We start from the raw sequence: 18,373 nt of genomic DNA, 5'->3' as shown, positions 1-18,373 counted from the left end.
GAGACTAAATAAAGCTCTTCTTCTGATAATCTGATACAGAAATGGCAAAAAGAAATCTAACAACTAAAGATAGATCTTTCTATGCAAAGCACAGAACATTTTTATCTTTGGAAATATACAACACAATCCCACAAACAATGTGATACAAGGTGTGATCAAACAATACGGTGAATGTTTAAATACAAAAACATTTATTACAGTAAAAGAAACATTGCCATTAATCCTCCTTAAAATACTTCCCGTAGCTTTGAACACACTTATCCCATCGTTCTTGCCACTTTCTGAAGCAGTGCTGGAAGTCCTCTTTCGTGAGTTGCCCTGTCGTGCTGCCTCGATGTCCTGAATCATTTTGACTTTGGGGAAGAGCCAGAAGACACACGGTGCCAAATCCAGTGAATAAGGGGATGAGGATACACCGTAATGTTTTTATTTGACAGAAATTGCCGTATGCCAGAAGCGATGTGTGACACTGAGCGTTGTAATAAGGGAGGGAGATTTATGGCACCACTTCAAAACACACCTTTTCTCAACCGTAGCTCACACCCGACTGACTATACCGAACAATTGAAATTAGTCACACAATGTTACTAAGGTTCAACACTCCGCTTCCCGTATTGAAGATCCCTGCCTTTCTGTTGGATGGCACTCGGCAGAGGCATTCACTGTATTTTGCGATCACAACAGAAAGGCTCCATATCACACACCGCTTCTGGTACAGCAATTTCTGCCAAATAAAAACATTACGGTGTGTCCTCATCCACCTTATTCATTAGATCTGGCAACCGTGCGACTTCTGGTTCTTCCCCAAAGTCAAAATAACCATGAAAGGTAAACGTTTTGAATCAATTCAGGACATCAAGGCAGCCAAGACAGCGCAACTAAAGACACTCACAAAAGAGGACTTCCAGAACTGCTTCAGAAAGGGCAGGAACGATGGGATAATATGTTCAAAGCGAGGGGGAGCATTTTGAGAGGGATTAATGGCAATGTGTCTTTTACTGTAATAATCTTTTTTAAACATTCGCTGTATTTTTTTGGTCACACCTCATATGTGTGACACATACCTATTGTTAATTGAAGATATTTCCTTTACTTTTAGCAAGTTAGTAGTAAGAGGTAGGCTGGGGCCAAGGATTAGTAAACCAAGTACAGAGTTTGGATTTTATTCTGAGTATATTAGGGAATCAAGACAGTTAAGCAGAGAAATAGCATTATTTGCATTAAAAAGAAAAAAAAAAAAACCCAAAACATTATCTTGGATGCTATGTGGAGGATGGGTAAGTTAGGCAGCGGTAATACAGGAAATAAGTGATGAGGCTTGGGTTAGAGTGGTAACGAAGATGATAAACACCTTACATAAATTAAACTCTTTTAAATCTCCTAACAGCCACTCGAGGTGGGTAGTAGTCTTCATTTTACAGATAAGCAAGCCAAGGCAGAGAGTAAATCACTGGCCGAAGGTCATACTGCTAAGTAGGGCCACACTGGCACTCGAGCCCAAGAACTCGGGCAGAAGAGCTGAGCTCTTAGTCATGTACACTATCCAGCTATATTGTTAAGATAAAGAGACTGAAGTAACAAAATGTTTTAGAGTTATGGTTACCACGACTTGCTGATGAACTGAATGTAGACACGAAGTAAATAAAGAATGACGGATAGGTTTTGCTTAAGCAACTGGATGAATTTAGTAACATAATTCTATACAGAGAGGACAGAAAACAAAAGGAAAAGGGGTCCTAGGATGCAGGCCTGGAGTACTGCAACACTGAAAAATTGAACAAAAAAAAAAAGGAACGAGCAAAAGAACTAAGAAAGAACTTCTAGTGCTTAAGAGGAGAATAGGGAGTTGTCACAAAAGCCAAGACACTAAGTCTTTCCAGGAGGAGGAAGGAGGCTGCGTGGGACGCTGCTGAGCAACTGTGTACGACGAGAACAGAGAAGGGACCAGGAGATTTTGCAAAACGCAAGTTCCCGGTGAAGTTGAAAAGAGCAGCACCCCTCTAAGTGTACCCTCACGTTTGCACTTACCTTCTTATACTGTCTGTTCCCCTTCTGGGCTGTAAACTCCTGGGTGGGGACTGCTGAGTTTTCATTCTAAGTCCTATCTTCTAATTACAACACTTAGAGTAGAATTGAAATTACATAAATGCTACGTAGAGTAATGTAAGTGCTAAGTTAATTCAAAGGGTTTCTGGTCGGATAATTACAGTGAAGATTTCCAAGACGACACCCAGCCTTCCACTTTCCATCTGCTAGTTCACATACCGTAAGAGACCCGTTCTGTGTGCTGGGTGAGTTGCTGCTCTGCTCCCCATGCGCCTGCGTACTTCCGTAGAGTGTCAGGTTATGCTCACTGGTCTGGCCGCCATAGTCCTGAGTGTGTGGCACTCCGTATTCTGTGGGGATTCCATTCTGCGGAGGTGGTGGAAACGGGATGGCAGTAAACGGCTGAACCATCGCGTCAGGAGTTGTTGTTGGCTCCTGGTTACCCTAAAAGAAACAGTGAGAGAGTGAGGAAAGAAGAACAAGTGACTTTAAATTCTCATTACATAACTATTTTTAAGGTGAGTATATAAAGTTTTCTGAATATTCTCTCACTGCTCAGGTAGAACACTTCCTGCCTCAGGACTGGGGAAAACATTGCTGTACACACACACACACACACACACACACACACACACACACACACACAGATGTATGCAGACACAAACACACAGCCAACTTCAGTCAATTTGTGGTACCGGACAGGCCCATGACCATATTAAAGTTGACTGGTTACCAAAGGGTCAGAAATTTTCCTTTAAACCAAGTTTTAAAAAAATGTCAAGAAATTTCTCATATCAGATAATTACTAGTATTTTCTTTAGGACACTCTATTCCTTCAGTGATTCTTAGGGGAAAACAAATCAATTTCATTAAATCACAATTCACAGAAACAGGTAGAATGACATTACAAATTAAATTCTCCAAACCAGACAACACAGACCTCTAGATTTTAAGAGCATGGAGTTCAGGAGGAAGTATATTATTAAAAAAATGAATCTTTGCATTTCAAGGTAGAGATTTATTTAAATCTTGTCTACTAGGTTAATAGTAATATTAAAAACACACATACACACACAAAAAACCCCTTAACTTAGAAATACTAGAAACAGACAAAAAATTGCCCAGACAAAAACACTTGAACGAGTTTTTCACAATTACTGCTAGCACTACCAGGCTAACAACATACACAATATCCATTCCCAGCTGCTTACTTGGGATCCAGTGTGATATGTGAAATATCAATAAAGAATATGCAGTAACTACAGGAAACCATTAGAAGCTATTTTGGCTCCACAGCCCCTCTCCTACTTATGTTCTGGCTTTAAGTTCAGATACAAAAGAGGTGTTTAAACTTGTGTAAGAGATTTGGCGAAGTCCTCCCTGCTCAACAACTGACCTCCTGACTTCCCATTTTACTCCATGAAAAGCAAAGCCATTATGTTACTGAAGACATACAAGTCTGCAAAGTCTTGGGCCACTGTCCTGGAAGTACTTGGCAAGACGGCCAAATGCTTCAAAATGTTAGCACTTTGAAAAACTCCCTCCCACCCCATATTTTAGACACCAAATCATTAGGGATCAAAGAAAAATCTGGGTTTATGTCACTTGGTTTCCTCATAGTCATGAGCCATCACTTCCTTCAAACAAGGAAGCAATCATTCTTTCTTTCTCAGTCCCAATTCAAGAGCAGACTATAAGTTTGACCTCAAAGGCAAGGGAAGTAAAAGCTAAAACAAACGAATGGGATTATATATATATCGAACTAAAAAGTTTCTGCACAAGGTGGCCAGATGGCTCAGTTGGATAGATTATGAGCTCTGAACAACAGGGTTGCTGGTTCAATTCCCACATGGGTCAGTGAGCTGCACCCTCCACAACTAGACTGAAGACAACGAGCTGCCACTGAGCTCATTGGTTCAGTCGGTTAGAGTGTGAGCTCTCAACAACAAGGTTGCCGGTTCAATTCCCACATGGGATGGTGGGCTGCGCCTCCTGCAACTAAAAAGATTGAAAATGGCAACTGGACTTGGAGCTGAGCTGCGCCCTCCACAACTAGATTGAAGGACAACTACCTGGAGCTGATGGGCCCTCGAGAAACACACTGTCCCCCAATATTCCCCAATAAAATTTATATTAAAAAAAAGAAGCTTCTACATAGCAAAAGAAACCGACAAAATAGAGGCAACCAATCGAATGGAAGAAGATATTGCAAACAATGCCTTTGATAAGGGGCTAATAATTCAAAATATATAAGGAACTTACACAACTCAACAACAAAAAGCAATCCAATTAAAAAATGGGCAGAGGACCTGAAGTGACATTTCTCCAAAGAGGACATACAAATGGCCATTAAACATATGAAAAAATGCTCAACATCACTAATCATCAGAGAAATGCAAATAAAAACCACAATGAGATATCACCTCACCCCAGTCAGAATGGCTATCATCAACAAGACAAGTAGTAACAAGTGTTGGAGAGGCTGTGGAGAAAAAGGACCCTCATACACTGTTGGTGGGAATGCAGACTGGTGCAGCCCGCTATGGAAGGCAGTGTGGAGGTTCCTCAAAAAATTAAGAATAGAATTACCATATGACCCAGCAATCCCTCTCCTGGGTATATACCCCAAAAAATCTGAAAACATTTATCCGTAAAGATATATGTGCTCCGATGTTCACTGCAGCTTTATTTACTGTGACCAAGACACTGAAACAACCAGTGTCCTTTGACAGATGAATGGATAAAGAAGATGTGGTACATATACACAATGGAATACCACGCTGCCATAAGAAAAGATGAAATAGTGCCATTTGCAACAACATGGATGGATCTTGAGATTATTACGCTAAGCAAAATAAATCAGACAGAAAAAGTCGAGAACCATATGACTTCACTGATATGTGGGATATTAAAGTGAAAACAACAAAGGAACAAGACAAGCAAACAAAGAAACAGAAACTCATAGACACAGACAATAGTTTAGTGGTTACCAGAGGGTAACGGGGGAGGGGGTAGAAGAGGGTAAACAAGGTCCAATATATGTTGATAGAAGGAGAACTGACTCTGGGTGGTGAACACACAATGCTATATATAGATGATGTAGAACAGAATTGTACACTTGAAACCTATGTAACTTTACTAACCATTGTCACCACAATAAACTTTAATTAAAAAAAAAAAAAAGAGTGTATTCTCTACCTACTGAGAGCTGCAGGAAACTGAACTTTCAGCAGCATTTTCTAAACATCCCAGGCTTTCAACATTAACTCGATGGCCATTACTTTCATATTCTCCCAAACAAAATGAATCCAAAGCTGCAGAGAGATCTCACACTATTTTTAAAGGAAGGTTCAACCATCATTACAAAATAATACTCAGTTATTCTGCAAAAACTAAAACAGAACAAAGCTACAAAGGCTGTTATAAGTGGAGAAATAGATGATTGTGGATTGGAAAGCGTGATGTTCTTAAGAGGACTGAGCACTTCAAATCCCACAAGCACCCGATCAGAATCTCAGCAGGTACTTGTGCAGAAATTGATCAAGTTGTTACGAAAATTTACATGAAATACAAAGGACCTAGAATAGGCAATTTTGAAAAAGAACAAAAATTGGAGGACTTATACCTGATTTCAAGACTTATTATAAAGCTATAGGAATCAAAACAGTGTGGTACTGGCTTACAGGTAGACAAAGAGAAGAATAAAATAGAAAAGAAACCAGAGACAGATACACGCACATATAATCTATATAAGGCATCGAATCAATTCAATGGGGGAAAGACAAGCCTTTTAAAAAACAGAAAAACTGAACATGCAGTGGAAACAATATAAACCGCACCTCTTATCCCATATATGCAAAAGTTAACAGACCTAAATATTAGGGCTAAAACTATAAAACTTTTAGAAAAACATAGGAAAATCTTCACAACTTCATAATAACAAAGGATTCTTGGAACACAAAAAACAAGAAGTCTTGAAGAAAAAACTGGACTTCATCAAAATTTGAACACTTCTGTTCTTTGAAAGGCACCGTTAAGATAATAAAAAGACAAGAAAGAGATCAGACAGTATTCACAATACATATATCTGACAAAGGACACATACCCAGAATCTAGAAAGAACTGTTACAAAACATAATGCAAAGAACAAAGCATTTTTATAAATGGGCTAACGACTGACAACTTCCCACAGAAAGATGTACCAATGGGCAGAAAATACACGAATGGGTAGCTCAACATTGGTCATTAGGGATATGAAATTAAAACCGAACGAGATACCATTTTACACCAGAATGGCTAAAAGACAAAACTGCAAATGTTGACAAAGCTGTGGAACAATAAGAACTTTCATACATTGCTTATCAAAATGTCAAATGGTATATCCACTTTATAGAACTCTTTTGCAGTTTCATTTTTCTATAAAGTTAAAATACTCCTTACTTATACCCAAAAGAAATAAAAGCGTATGTGTACAAAAACACTTGTATGAGAATGTTCATGGGAGCCTTATTCATAATAGCCCCAAGCTGAGATCAACCATACTGAAATCAATAGGAGAACAGAAAAATAAATTGTGATCTATTCACAAAATGGGATGCTACACACACAGAAAGGAATGAACTTACAACATGGATGAATCCTAACAGCGTTGAATGAAAAGAAGCCAGACACACAAAAAAATACATACTGTGTAATTCCATTCATTTGAAGTATAAGAAAAATAATAGGAAAAACTAATCTATAGTAACAGAAATGAGAAAGTAGTTGTCTCTTTTCTGGGAGGTACCGTTGATTGAAATTCGATATTATGGAACATTCTAGGATGACCGAAATGTTATGTATCTTGTTATGGATAGTGGTATCAAATAGTTAAAGTTCATTACACTGAACACTTGGCAAGTATGTTGTTATATGTTAATTATAACAAAAATAAGATAATAAAAAAAAACTGTTAAACTGAAATACTTGTCATTATTATTAAAAATCAGAGATAATTATACCCATCGCTATTAATTCTAATATGTACAATAATAAAAATAAAATGGAGATAAACATAATAAGAAACAAGTTATCCTTATAAATAAGGCTATATACTTAGAAAAACCAAAAGAATTAACTACAGACTAGTAGACCTAATAATAAAAATGTCAAATTTATACATAATAACTATTTTAAAACTAGCAGTAACCAGTTATTCAAAAGAGAAACAAAACTTATGTTATAATATAAAACATATACTACAAAACAAGACCTACATAATAGAAAGATATATTTTGTTTCTGGAGGAATACCTAATAAAAAAATGTTAATCCTTCCCAAAATAAAATATATACCTGATGTCTACAATCCAAAGCAAATAGTGTCTGGGGAAGGAAATAGGAATAAATACTTTTCTAATTTGTATATGAAAAACTACTAAGAAAGTTTGGAAAAGGAAAAACTATGAAGTAGGGCATGCTCTATTTTACATTAAAACTTGCCTTAAAACTACTGTGAGAATATATGAAGTTAAGAATACAACACTGATAATCCTAAAACAGATTCACGTTTATATGGAAACTTAATAGAAGATAAAGGTACTATTTCAATTCAGTGGGGAAAAATGGTTTATTTATCATATGGTATTTGTAAGTTGGCTACCCGCAAGAAAGAAAATGAACCCCTCGGCTCATACTCCATCCCCCAAAATTCCAGAAGGTATAAGATCTAATATAACAACCAAAACTATAAAAAATATATATTTTTTTAAAGTTGGGAGTATAACTGGGGTGTGGAGAATTCTTAAGTGATATAGGTAACCAAAAACCAGAAAGGAAAGAAAAAAAAAAGACAAATTTGGCTATGTAAGTTAAGAAGGAAAGAAGAAAGGGAGGGAGAAACAAGAGGGGGGGTGGGAATGGACTCCAAACTCAAAAGTAAAGCTAACTGGGGGGAAATATTTGCAAGAGGTAGGACACACACACTGGGTTTTATCATCACTAACGCAAGAGTAAGTTACCTAAATTGCTAAGAAAACACAACAGAAAAAGTAAACTGAGTAATTTAGTTATTAATTGGTAAACTGAACAATTCACAAAAGATGAAATACAAATAGGTGATATGATAAAAATGTGTCATCTCAGTAATAAATGGAAATACATACTAACAGCAAAATCAGTGCAATTTTTTTAGCCATCAAGTCAAAAGAAACAAAAGACAGTTTTAGTGAGGTATAAGTGGCACACAATCAACTGCATCTATTTTTATTTACAGCGTACACCTTGGTAAGTTTGACATAGATACATGCACACATGTGAAATCACCAGTCAAAACATATCTATCCCCAATCCCCATGTTACCTGGTGCTCCTAATTATAAGCATGTGTTACTTGTGTGATAAAGCCTACAAAGCATTTTTAATATAAAAGAGAATGACAAGAAAGTGTAATCAATAAGAGGAAGTCAATACGCTGAGGCACTGAATTGTTGCTATTCTTAAGAAAGTGACAGTGACATTACTTAGTGATAAAGATTCATAACAGTCTTCCATTTTAAAGTTACACAGCATCAAATTTCAGCTGTCTTCAGTGTCCAAGAATCATTTCTACACGGTACCAAGGATTGCTTTACATAAAAGTCTTCCCTGTGTTTACTTCGTAGAAATGATGTTATGAAAAACTTTACACTTTTACCTATAGTTTTTCAGGGAAAAAGTCTATCTTCGTCATTCATCACTGTTTTAAGTTCTTTTCATGATCTCCAGGGTCAGGTATCATAGATGATTTCTGCGTAGCTACTCCGGGCGTTCTAAGAGGGAAATCAAAGAATTTTCTCCCTTCTCTTTGTAATTATTCAGGGCTCTGTTTCTTATTTTTCTACCTACCTACCTACCTACCTACCTGAAGCATGCTGCTTCAGAAGCCCTCACAGGATTTACCGGCCTGAAGATGGATATGAACGAGAAAATTCGAATGCAGGTGGATTAGTAAGTGAAAGAGAACAGGAGCTCCAAAAGCCTCCAGCTCCAGGCGTAAATATAACTTGTAGGACACAGGGAGAGTCCACTGAGCAAGGGTGGGTAACGGCTAAAGGACAGACACTTTCCAGTTAGGAGTAATGGGACAAAGGGGACATCAGTGCTCTGCTTGGGCTCCTCCCCAGCCTCCTTGCTCCCCTCAGCCCCGAGGGAATGCCCCTCGGGCACACTAGTGCACACTAGTGACTCTCCCACAGGGGCAGTCCGGAGAAAGCTGGCTCCGTCAACCTAATAAACAATTAGCAGTGGGAGAGGGGGGAAGAAAGGTACAAACATCCTACAGGATCCACTTATAGACTTGGCACTACGTTTCAAAGAGACACAAGATAGGCAGAGGCGGAACTGTTTCCCGAAAAGAAGGGAAATGTAAACCTCGGTCAGGAGGTCAAGAAGAAATTCTTGGTAGATTATTTTGTTACTTACAGGAATTTTTTTTTTTAGCTTTGTTAAACAAAAACAAGCATTATATTTATCTACTATGGGAATGAAAGTGGGATAGGAGTGAGTTCACATTTTATCTTGTACACTGCAATGTCTGAAAATTTCCCCAAGTATTTATTATTATTAAAAATGTTACATGGTTGTCGATTTCTATTAAATTTCCAGGCCATGTTCCAGAGTTATAAGTTCAGAAGAGAAATATTGTAGCCCCCAGACAAACTATGAGATAACAGTTCACGTGATTATTTCTAGTCAAGAATTTACCTCTGTACTTGCATGAAAATGTTTTATTTTTAATACCACAGTCTAAGCAGCTTAAGTATATCTCATCTGAGAAAACAGATTATTAATTAAACACCTACGATGGGTCCATAACTGTGGCAGGCGCTGAAGGCATCAGAACAAAAGTTAGAAACATGCCTCTCAGGAGTTTACAGTCCCATTAGGGAGGTTACTGTCAATATGCAAAACTTCAATACAATTCAGAGCAATGTACCCAAACTGGTGACACAAAGGTTCACTATTGCCTACTAAATACGTTCTAAAGTCCTCTAGACCCTCCCTTACCTGTGTTAGCAGCTTACGTTTAATGAATGCTTGTTAAGTATCTAGCAATACACTAAGCACTTTACATAGTAATTCGTTCAATTCTCACAACCCTATAAAGCGGGTATTCCCGTTATTCCCCTTTTACAGATAAAAACTGACATTGGAAAAGGTTAAGCATCTTATCAAAAACCACTCAGCTAACAACTGGCCATGAGCGGGCAGACTCAGATCCCAATCGAAGCCAATTTTAAAGCAGGAGTTCCTGGTCACTACTCTATGGGGCATCTCCAGTGGTGTCTTCAGGCATTTTTCACTCTGGTCATATCATACACAAACCCCAACTCTAATTCTGTGTTGCAATGAATCTAGACTATTCAATACCCCTCAAATATGGTGCTTTCCCACTCCACAGCCAGACTACCACAGCAGGGATCAATGTTTCCCCATGCTGCATCCTCCATCAAGAATATTCATGTATAGGGCAGCCGGTTATCTCAGTGGTTAGAGCGCAGTGCTCACAACGCCAAGGTCACCGGTTCGATTCCCACATGGGCCAGTGAGCTGTGCCTTCCACAACTAGATTGAAAACGACGACTTGACTTGATGGGTCCTGGGAAAACATACTGTTTCCCAATATTCCCCAATAAAAATTTAAAAAAAAGAAAAAAGAATATTCATGTATATTATTAGCTGGCCATAAAGGATCAACTCAATCCCTCTCCATGAAGCTATACTCCTAGAAAGGAAGTATGGCAGAAAGCAGCGGTCGGCGCTTTTTCTGTAAAGGGCCAGATGGTAACATTTTAGGTCTTGCAGGTCGTGTGGTCTCTGAGGCAACTAGCTCTGCTGTCATAACACAAAAGCAGCCAGCCACAGGTGTCTTTTTCCTTCAAATCACATGTGGTAACGGAGGCGATACATGATCATACATAGCCTTCTGGTGTACGATGTGAAATATGCTAAATGTTTCAGTTCTAAATTCAAATATTTTATCACAGTAAACAGTTCCCATCTAACAGGAAAAATGTGTAACCCAAGGACCAAGTCTCCCATCTTTTTATTGGTGTATTCCCTCACCCACAGCCATCTCGGAGCGCCAGCCAGTACCTACCTATGGGTGACTTCCAAACAGTTTTTAGTCTAACAGGTCCTTTCCCCCAAGCTTTCACGGGAGGTAGAGTCAAAAGAAGAAATAGCATGAGCCGAAAAGACACACCTGACTTTAAATTCCATCTACCCCTCTTACCAGATATGGGCGAATGACTTACTGAGCCCTTTCTAGCCTGTTTCTTCATCTGCGAAATGGATTGCTTACGTCAGAGAGCTGCTGTGAGGATTAAATGAGGACAAGGGAAACTCACTAATGTGGTGCCAGCCTGCTCCCTAACTAGGTTTCTTTTTCTGCTTCCAATTCTTCCAGGGGCACATTTCCAACTCAAACCGGACCCTTTCACCCTCAGTGTCCCACTAACATTACAAAACAAACTCGGTTATGTCTAAAAAGTGACTTTATTGCCTTCTTGCCTTATTCCTTCGGATTGAGCTAACCATTTTCCCCCCAGTCAACTCAACTAGACTTGAAACCTCTCCTTTATCCTTTACGGTATCTTGCTCTATATATCGAGTGTCGTAATATCCTAATCAGTTAGACATTGATGACTGTAAGCACTGTTTTTGGTAAGTGAGGACTACCAAAAGCAAAACGGATTGACAGAGTCGTAGCTTCTGTGAAGGTAACAGCACGTGAGACGTGCTACGGGCAGGACAAGCAGAGCGAGGAGGAGGAAGCGGCTTTCGCAACCGACTGGAGAAGACACCTGGGCCTGCACAAGCGCAGTGGGCAAAGGGAGTGGAGCCAGGGGTGCTGTGTGGTGGAATTGAAAGAATCTGACCGTCAGCCAGTGACAGGGAACAGGCAGAACAAGATGGTTTTTTAAAGATTTATAGCTGCAGACTCACTATTCAGGACTTATTAACCCACTCACCTTTGTCCATTCTTTAAAGAAGTTTTCTCGTTATTTACAAGTCCTACTGCTTGGGGTAAAGGAGCCTGTTTTGTTATTGTTTCTTAAGCACAGCCTCTGTTCCTACTTAATTATTCTGAGTATTATTTGAATCAATTATTTACTGATATTGAAGCATCTACAACATGCTACTTGTAGGCGGGGAGGGGAGACACAAGGGCAAAAATAAGACTTTGTTTTTGTAGGATCAAATTTAAAAGGTGGAAAGGGCATATAAAACTAATAATTACGTCAATGTTATTTGTGATACAAACAAAGCTAAGCATAAAGAACACAGAGATGTGTTCCAGGAGAACACAGAATGGCCCCAAATATAACTTGTCTTCATTTTCTTAGAATAATTAAAGTCTAAGTAAGCTCAGAAAGAGAAGGGTATTTTTGTTTGTTTATATCTTCTTATTTATTTTTCAACTTCATTCTAATTTTTTAATTTGATAATCCTGCATCCCATTTATATATCTAATCGGCTATTGTGTTGCTTCTAGTTAACAGACTGCAAATCGTGTCTTAAGAAAAGAAAAAACTGTCCCAATTCCCATGTTACATCTATCATCACACTGGGTCACCAACAGAAATCGATTGATACCAATTTTATTTACATCGCCATACAAAGAATCACATCGTTATTAGAGCACCTTTCAACTAGTTCATCACCACTGCCAATGTCACTAGTCATTTTCCTAATGCTGTAGATAAACGGAAATTCTCTAGCTTTATAATAGAAAGAAAATATTTTTGTCTTTCAGCATTTTATAAATTACGTCGTTTTTATCCCCTGGGATTTGCTTAGATAGGCTCCGATTTCAAACTCTATCTGTCTTTGGGAAAGAGTTTATAAAAAGCTTTCAGTTGAGAGTGCCTGCGGAAAAGCCCATCATGCTTCTCAGCTCTTGTACTAACAGCAGTGACTTCTGCCCAGGTATCTGTGACCCAAGGGAAAAAACCAGAGCTATGTAACTGTTATCACAGAAAGATAAGGACAGAACACTGGATTAAAAATGATCTAGAAGCAATTAAAGTAATTTTAAAAAACTATGTAGAAGAATGACAGACCAAGAAGAAAACCCAGAGAAATAAAACCGATGAATAAATGTGTAAAGACAGAATAACACCCATTTACTAGACAGAAAGTGAAATTCATTTTAGATTCCCAATTTACCTAAATACTTAAATTTAATAGTAGCAAAAGTAAATTAGATAAATGTATTTTCTCTTTCATAGTGAATATAAATTATATCCAGAGCCAAAAGATGTCAAACAATCTGTAGGTAAATTAGAAATTGGGAAGGAAAGCCTATACATGAAGTTTCCTCCGTGAAGTTAATCTCCAATTTTGACGTTCAGGTTGAATTCCAACAGTCCATTTCCACTTGGTTTTCTGTAACTTAGTTGATGACGCGGATGCCATAGCAGCTAACAAAACTAGACTTAATTATCATATGCTAATGATTATAGTAATAAAGCCAATCACCAACTGAAATGTTAAATGTAAGGGAAAACACTGTCTGATTCCAAGAAAGGAATCCAGGAACAAACACATCTATTCCTGCTGCAGTCTCACCAATAAGATCACACACACGCGCACTAACCCCACGCAGTACGGACCACTTCCACTATACCCAGCCCCTCACCCACAAACTCATCTTGTACCTGCTTCCTTGGAAGCAGAGATTCCCATATTTTATTGTGCACAACAATCACTCTGGTTGTTAGAAATGTACATTTTTTTAAATCAAGATCCTTTCCCCACAGTCCATGATTCAGTGAGTTGGAGTAGGGCCCTGTACTCCAGGTATAGGTGGTATAGGTCCCACACTGAGAAGGACTGTTTTAGAGGCTTTTGGCTGAGCAGAATGAGAGAGGATGCCCAGAAGCATCTACATGCCTAGAAGGCAAAGATTAGGGAGGGAATAGGTCAAGAGAGGAAGAGGTTAGGGTCACAGTGGCCATAAACGTAAATTATCTGAAAGTAGAGGACTGCCTTTCTGTAGGGAACCCACACATGTAATTAAACACCAGTGTTTTCAAAAATGCAAACCTACTGAAATGCAAGTCTAACAATGAGTCCTTCTTTTAGCACAGGTAGGACTGAAGGACCAGGACCCAGTGTGTGAGTGTGCTACAGCCACGTGACGGAGACGCAGTGCAGGAAGGAATTAAGTGCAATCTTGAGCTCTTGCAACCAGACAATAAACACAGGTAAATCAGGAAATACTATATGCTTTACCTTCATGCTTAGAATAAAGCTAAGTTACAGGAGCTCATATATTCATATATGTAAATCTAAGGACAGATACAAATCACATGCATGTTCGCGCGCACGTGCGCGCGCACACACACACACACACACACACACACCCCTTTCAAATTACCCAGAGAAAAGCTAGTTCTACTTCTCCCCAGAGGCTGAGTTCTGCCATATCAAAGCAATGAATATTTAAACAGAAAAATAAATATTTCAGAACAAAGTCATTCAAACCAATAGTCTATTAGGTTAAAAATGACGAACCCTGCAACAGTCTTAATATCTCCAACCTCTTAAAAGCTCTTTCCTCCATATCTCCTTAAAGCAATATTTATAACCTCAAACATCCATCAGTCATGCCTTCCACCGGCAAAAAGAGACAAGAGATTCTAGGCCAGGTACCTGCTTCCTTGGAAATGGAAGGCCCTACACAAAATTAATAATTGGCTGTCTATTCTCAATGTAACTGTTGATTTATACAATGCATGGATGATTCTTCTTTTCCTCAATCCAACATTTCACTACAATTTATTCTTTATTTTGTCTTCACAGACAATTAAGTTTGCATTTTCTATATTAAAGTGGAACATCCTTGAACATGGCCATAACTCAGTTTCAGAATAAAACATCAGCAAGATTTTGTAGTGTCTCCTGAATCATAAAATTTGATTACTTAAATTTAATTATTCTTCATAGATTTTGCATTGGATGTTCTATTGTAAGTCCACTGCTTTAAAATGAACGATTCATACAATATACAATAGTAACAGACAAAACTTTCCCCTATACCTGTCCCAGAAAACTGCACTTTGTCTTGTCTGCAACCAGCTCCACGATGGCTTCTATTTCCTCTATTTGCTTCACAGGTGAAGCCCCTCAGTGGAGCAGGAAGTGAATCACACACGTCCTCATCACAGCTTCCTCACCAAGCCATAAGCACACAGTAGTTGATCTACAGAAAATGCTTAGTAAACTGAATTAACCAGGGAGTTCAATATCTGCTTCGAAAGTAGAAGGTCCATAAAAAAGATAGAAACCTTTCCCTCCAAAGCTTTAGGAACTCTGCAGAAAGCTTAATATAGCAGAATCATTCATAAATATTTGCCACAGAAAATGAGTAATTACAGTTCTATTAAATACATATACTATCTAATAAAAAGGTGACATGTGAGAGTCCGCATTATGTACTGTGGGAAATTAAAAAAAAAGAAAAGATTCTGCTCTCACCCAGGCTGTCTCAAGAATCTTTCTTTTCATAGCTCTCCTTTCTTCTAACTTAACCTTAACCTAATCAATTTCCAAGCAGCTGTTAGAAAGATCATTCTAAAATAAATCTACATCAGATATTGTAAATTAATCCTCTTCATAAAAACCCTACACTCCTCAATGTCTGCAATCTCCAGCCCACACACCTTTGTATGGAAGTCATGCACTTGCTTATTTCACCTATTCAGCTTCAGTTCCTGCCATCAAATATTTATTGAGTACCTATCATGTGTTAGATACTTTGTTCTAGATGCTGAGGAAACAACAGTAATTAAAAAGACAAGGTTCCTGCTCTATGGAGTTTGCATTCTAGAAAGGAGAGGCAAATAAGAAACAGGCAAGCAAAACAAGAAATAGATGGTGTGCTATGGACAAAAGTAAAGCAAGAAAGAGAATCCAGAAGTACAGGGGTTGGTTGGAAGGACAGAGGCCCGCTATTTGATACGGGTGGTCAGGGAAGGTAACGTGAGGAAAGCCTAAAGAAATTCAGGGAGCAGGCTGTGGGTCTACCTGGGGGAAGAGCGTGCCACACAAAAGGAGCACAAATGCAAAGGCTCAGAGATGAACACATGCTCCGCTTAATCTAGGAACTAGGAACAAGGAGGCCCACGGGACTAGAGTGGAATAAGCCAGGAACAGAGTGGCAGGAGATGGAGAAAGGTGGCAGTGCGGAAAGAGTGACGTCAGGGAGAAATCTTGTGAAGATTAAGGCCACTGCACGGATTTGCGCTTTTCCTCTCCAGTGAGAGTTCTGAGCAGAGAAGAGCTATGGTCAGACTTAGGTTTTAAGCGGATCCCTCAGCACAGGCAGAAGCAGGCAGACCAGTTAGGAGGCCATCACAATAACCCCACTGAGGGATGACAGGGGCGCGGCCCAGGTGGCACTCTTATGTGTATCAAATCCTGGAAGACTCCTTATGCTGCTTCACCCTCCACTTTCTTTGCACCTCTATCCTTTCTGCTTCGAAGGCCTTTCTCCTTGCTACCCATCAGGCTAACGCATACATACTCTTTAGTATCTAACTTGATCACCTACTGCTCTCTGAGGTTTCTGACTCACCCAAATAGAGAAACGTGATTCCCTCCTGGTACCCACACTCGAACCTAATTCTTTATTATAATACTTCTATTACAATTATTTGTTTACACATCACTTGCCTCTGCAGAACATGGACCCTGGATGGCCGGCCACTCAGCACAGGGAAACAATGAGATGAGAAAAGGCAGACAGAGTGATGGATCTGTTAGAAGGACACTACAAACGCTGAAGGGACCCGCAGACTGAATCTGAACAGCAGAGGCAGAAGGAAGGAGATTAGGAGGTAAGTGCTAGAGACCATCCCAAGGTAGTCAGCAGAGCCCGGCGACGGCGTGGGGAGGGGTAGGACACTCCTAGATTTCAGCCCTGGGGACTGTCTGATGATGTCGAGCGAGGCAAGAAAGGGTGGGAAAGGAGACAGGATCAACTGGACAAGTCCAATTTTCTTAAAAAATTATCCTGATATAAACTGCTAATTAGATTTTATCTTTCCATATTTGAAGTTCATTTTTCCCCCCAAATGCATTCTAAAAGATCTCTGATATTTATTTCTAGGGTGTTTTTGGTAACTTATTTTCCCCTTTTAAATTTACTTTTTATTTTTATCAAATTAATTTATGTCAATGACAAAACAAATGGGTAAAAGAGATTGTGATAAAAAAAGCACCATTCCCCTCCCCTTCCCTTAGTCAGCCCTCTTGGGAGTGACCTTCATTTAATAGTTTCTCAAAAGACAGAGGTTCCAAGGCCAGAGGCGGCCACTGGGTTAGTGACTCTTCTCACCTTTCCATGCTTAGATGACATGTCATTCCTCAGTTCTATGAACACAGAACGTAGGACCTGGCCTTCCTGAGACAGGCCACTGAAGGGGTCAGGGACGCTAACTGCTTATATAGTAAACTGACCAAAGGGGGAGGAGCAGGAGATGAGAGGAAACCAGTAGGAGATGAGAGAAACATACCTCTCTCCACACTCCCTGTGGATGGACTGGGCAGCAGAGCAATAATTCTACACAACCTCTCTGAAGACTTCTACTGACACCAGGCAATCAGCGTCTGGTTTTCACTCCCCTTCCCTTCCCGCTGCTTTCCTGAGATTATAGGCCCCAATAAAGTATCAGCAGGTGAGATTTTCTCTCAGGCTCTGTTTTCTAGGGAATGTGGGCTAAGGAAATCATCTGTCTTATCTTTTGTATTCTCCATCTTTGCATCTTAAAGCTCTACATTTTGGGAGATACTTCAGCTTGATTTTTCTATCCTTCTATGGCATGTTTTCTTTTGACAATCACATTCTCAGTCTCTAACTTTCTCATTTTCACGTTCTCAAATTGCTCCCTTTTCATTACACCCAGTACTGATTTTATGAATGTATTATCTTCCTGAATCTGACTATATTAGTCAGAATGCTTCTTTAAACTCTCCTCTGTTCCCTAGATAGTCTGTTTCCCTTAGGGTCAGGTTTTCTTTCCGTTTCTTCTGAGATCTTTCTGCTAAAAGTTTTTCTCAGATGCACTGGTGACCCAGGTACGAGGACTTGGTTAGCTGGGGTGGGTTTCCTCTGCTGTTGTACAAGTAAGTCTGTTTTCTGATTAGGTCTCTCCCCGGAATTAAAATTCTGACTGGGAACTCAGCATGAGATAAGGAAAAGCCTGGTAACTGGCAAGCTTCGTTTTCACGGAAGCTGCGAGGAAAAGAGTGGCATGACCTCTTCTCACATCCCCCAAAAACATCAGACTAAAGGAAGGGGTA

General features: G+C 39.3%; 1 protein-coding gene across 50 annotated transcripts in view; it reads right to left on the bottom strand.

Annotated features, from left to right (window-relative positions):
• Nucleotides 1–18,373, bottom strand: part of RBFOX2 (RNA binding fox-1 homolog 2) — a 258,130-nt gene that overhangs the window by 55,239 nt on the left and 184,518 nt on the right. For all 50 annotated transcript variants that reach the window (XR_016020738.1, XR_016020739.1, XR_016020754.1 and 47 more), the window contains one exon: nt 2,266–2,490. Coding sequence is in view for 47 of the 50 variants with exons in the window: in XM_088796770.1 (XP_088652896.1) it covers nt 2,266–2,490 (225 nt within the window). In the remaining 3 variants the exon portion in view is untranslated. The remainder of the gene's footprint in view (nt 1–2,265; nt 2,491–18,373) is intronic.

Source organism: Rhinolophus sinicus, chromosome 1 (assembly GCF_057876585.1).
Source record: "Rhinolophus sinicus isolate RSI-liver-muscle chromosome 1, RSI-T2T, whole genome shotgun sequence".
Classification (NCBI taxonomy): Eukaryota; Metazoa; Chordata; class Mammalia; order Chiroptera; family Rhinolophidae; genus Rhinolophus; species Rhinolophus sinicus.
Note: the sequence above shows the minus strand (reverse complement) of the source record. Positions and strands in the feature narration are given on the sequence as shown.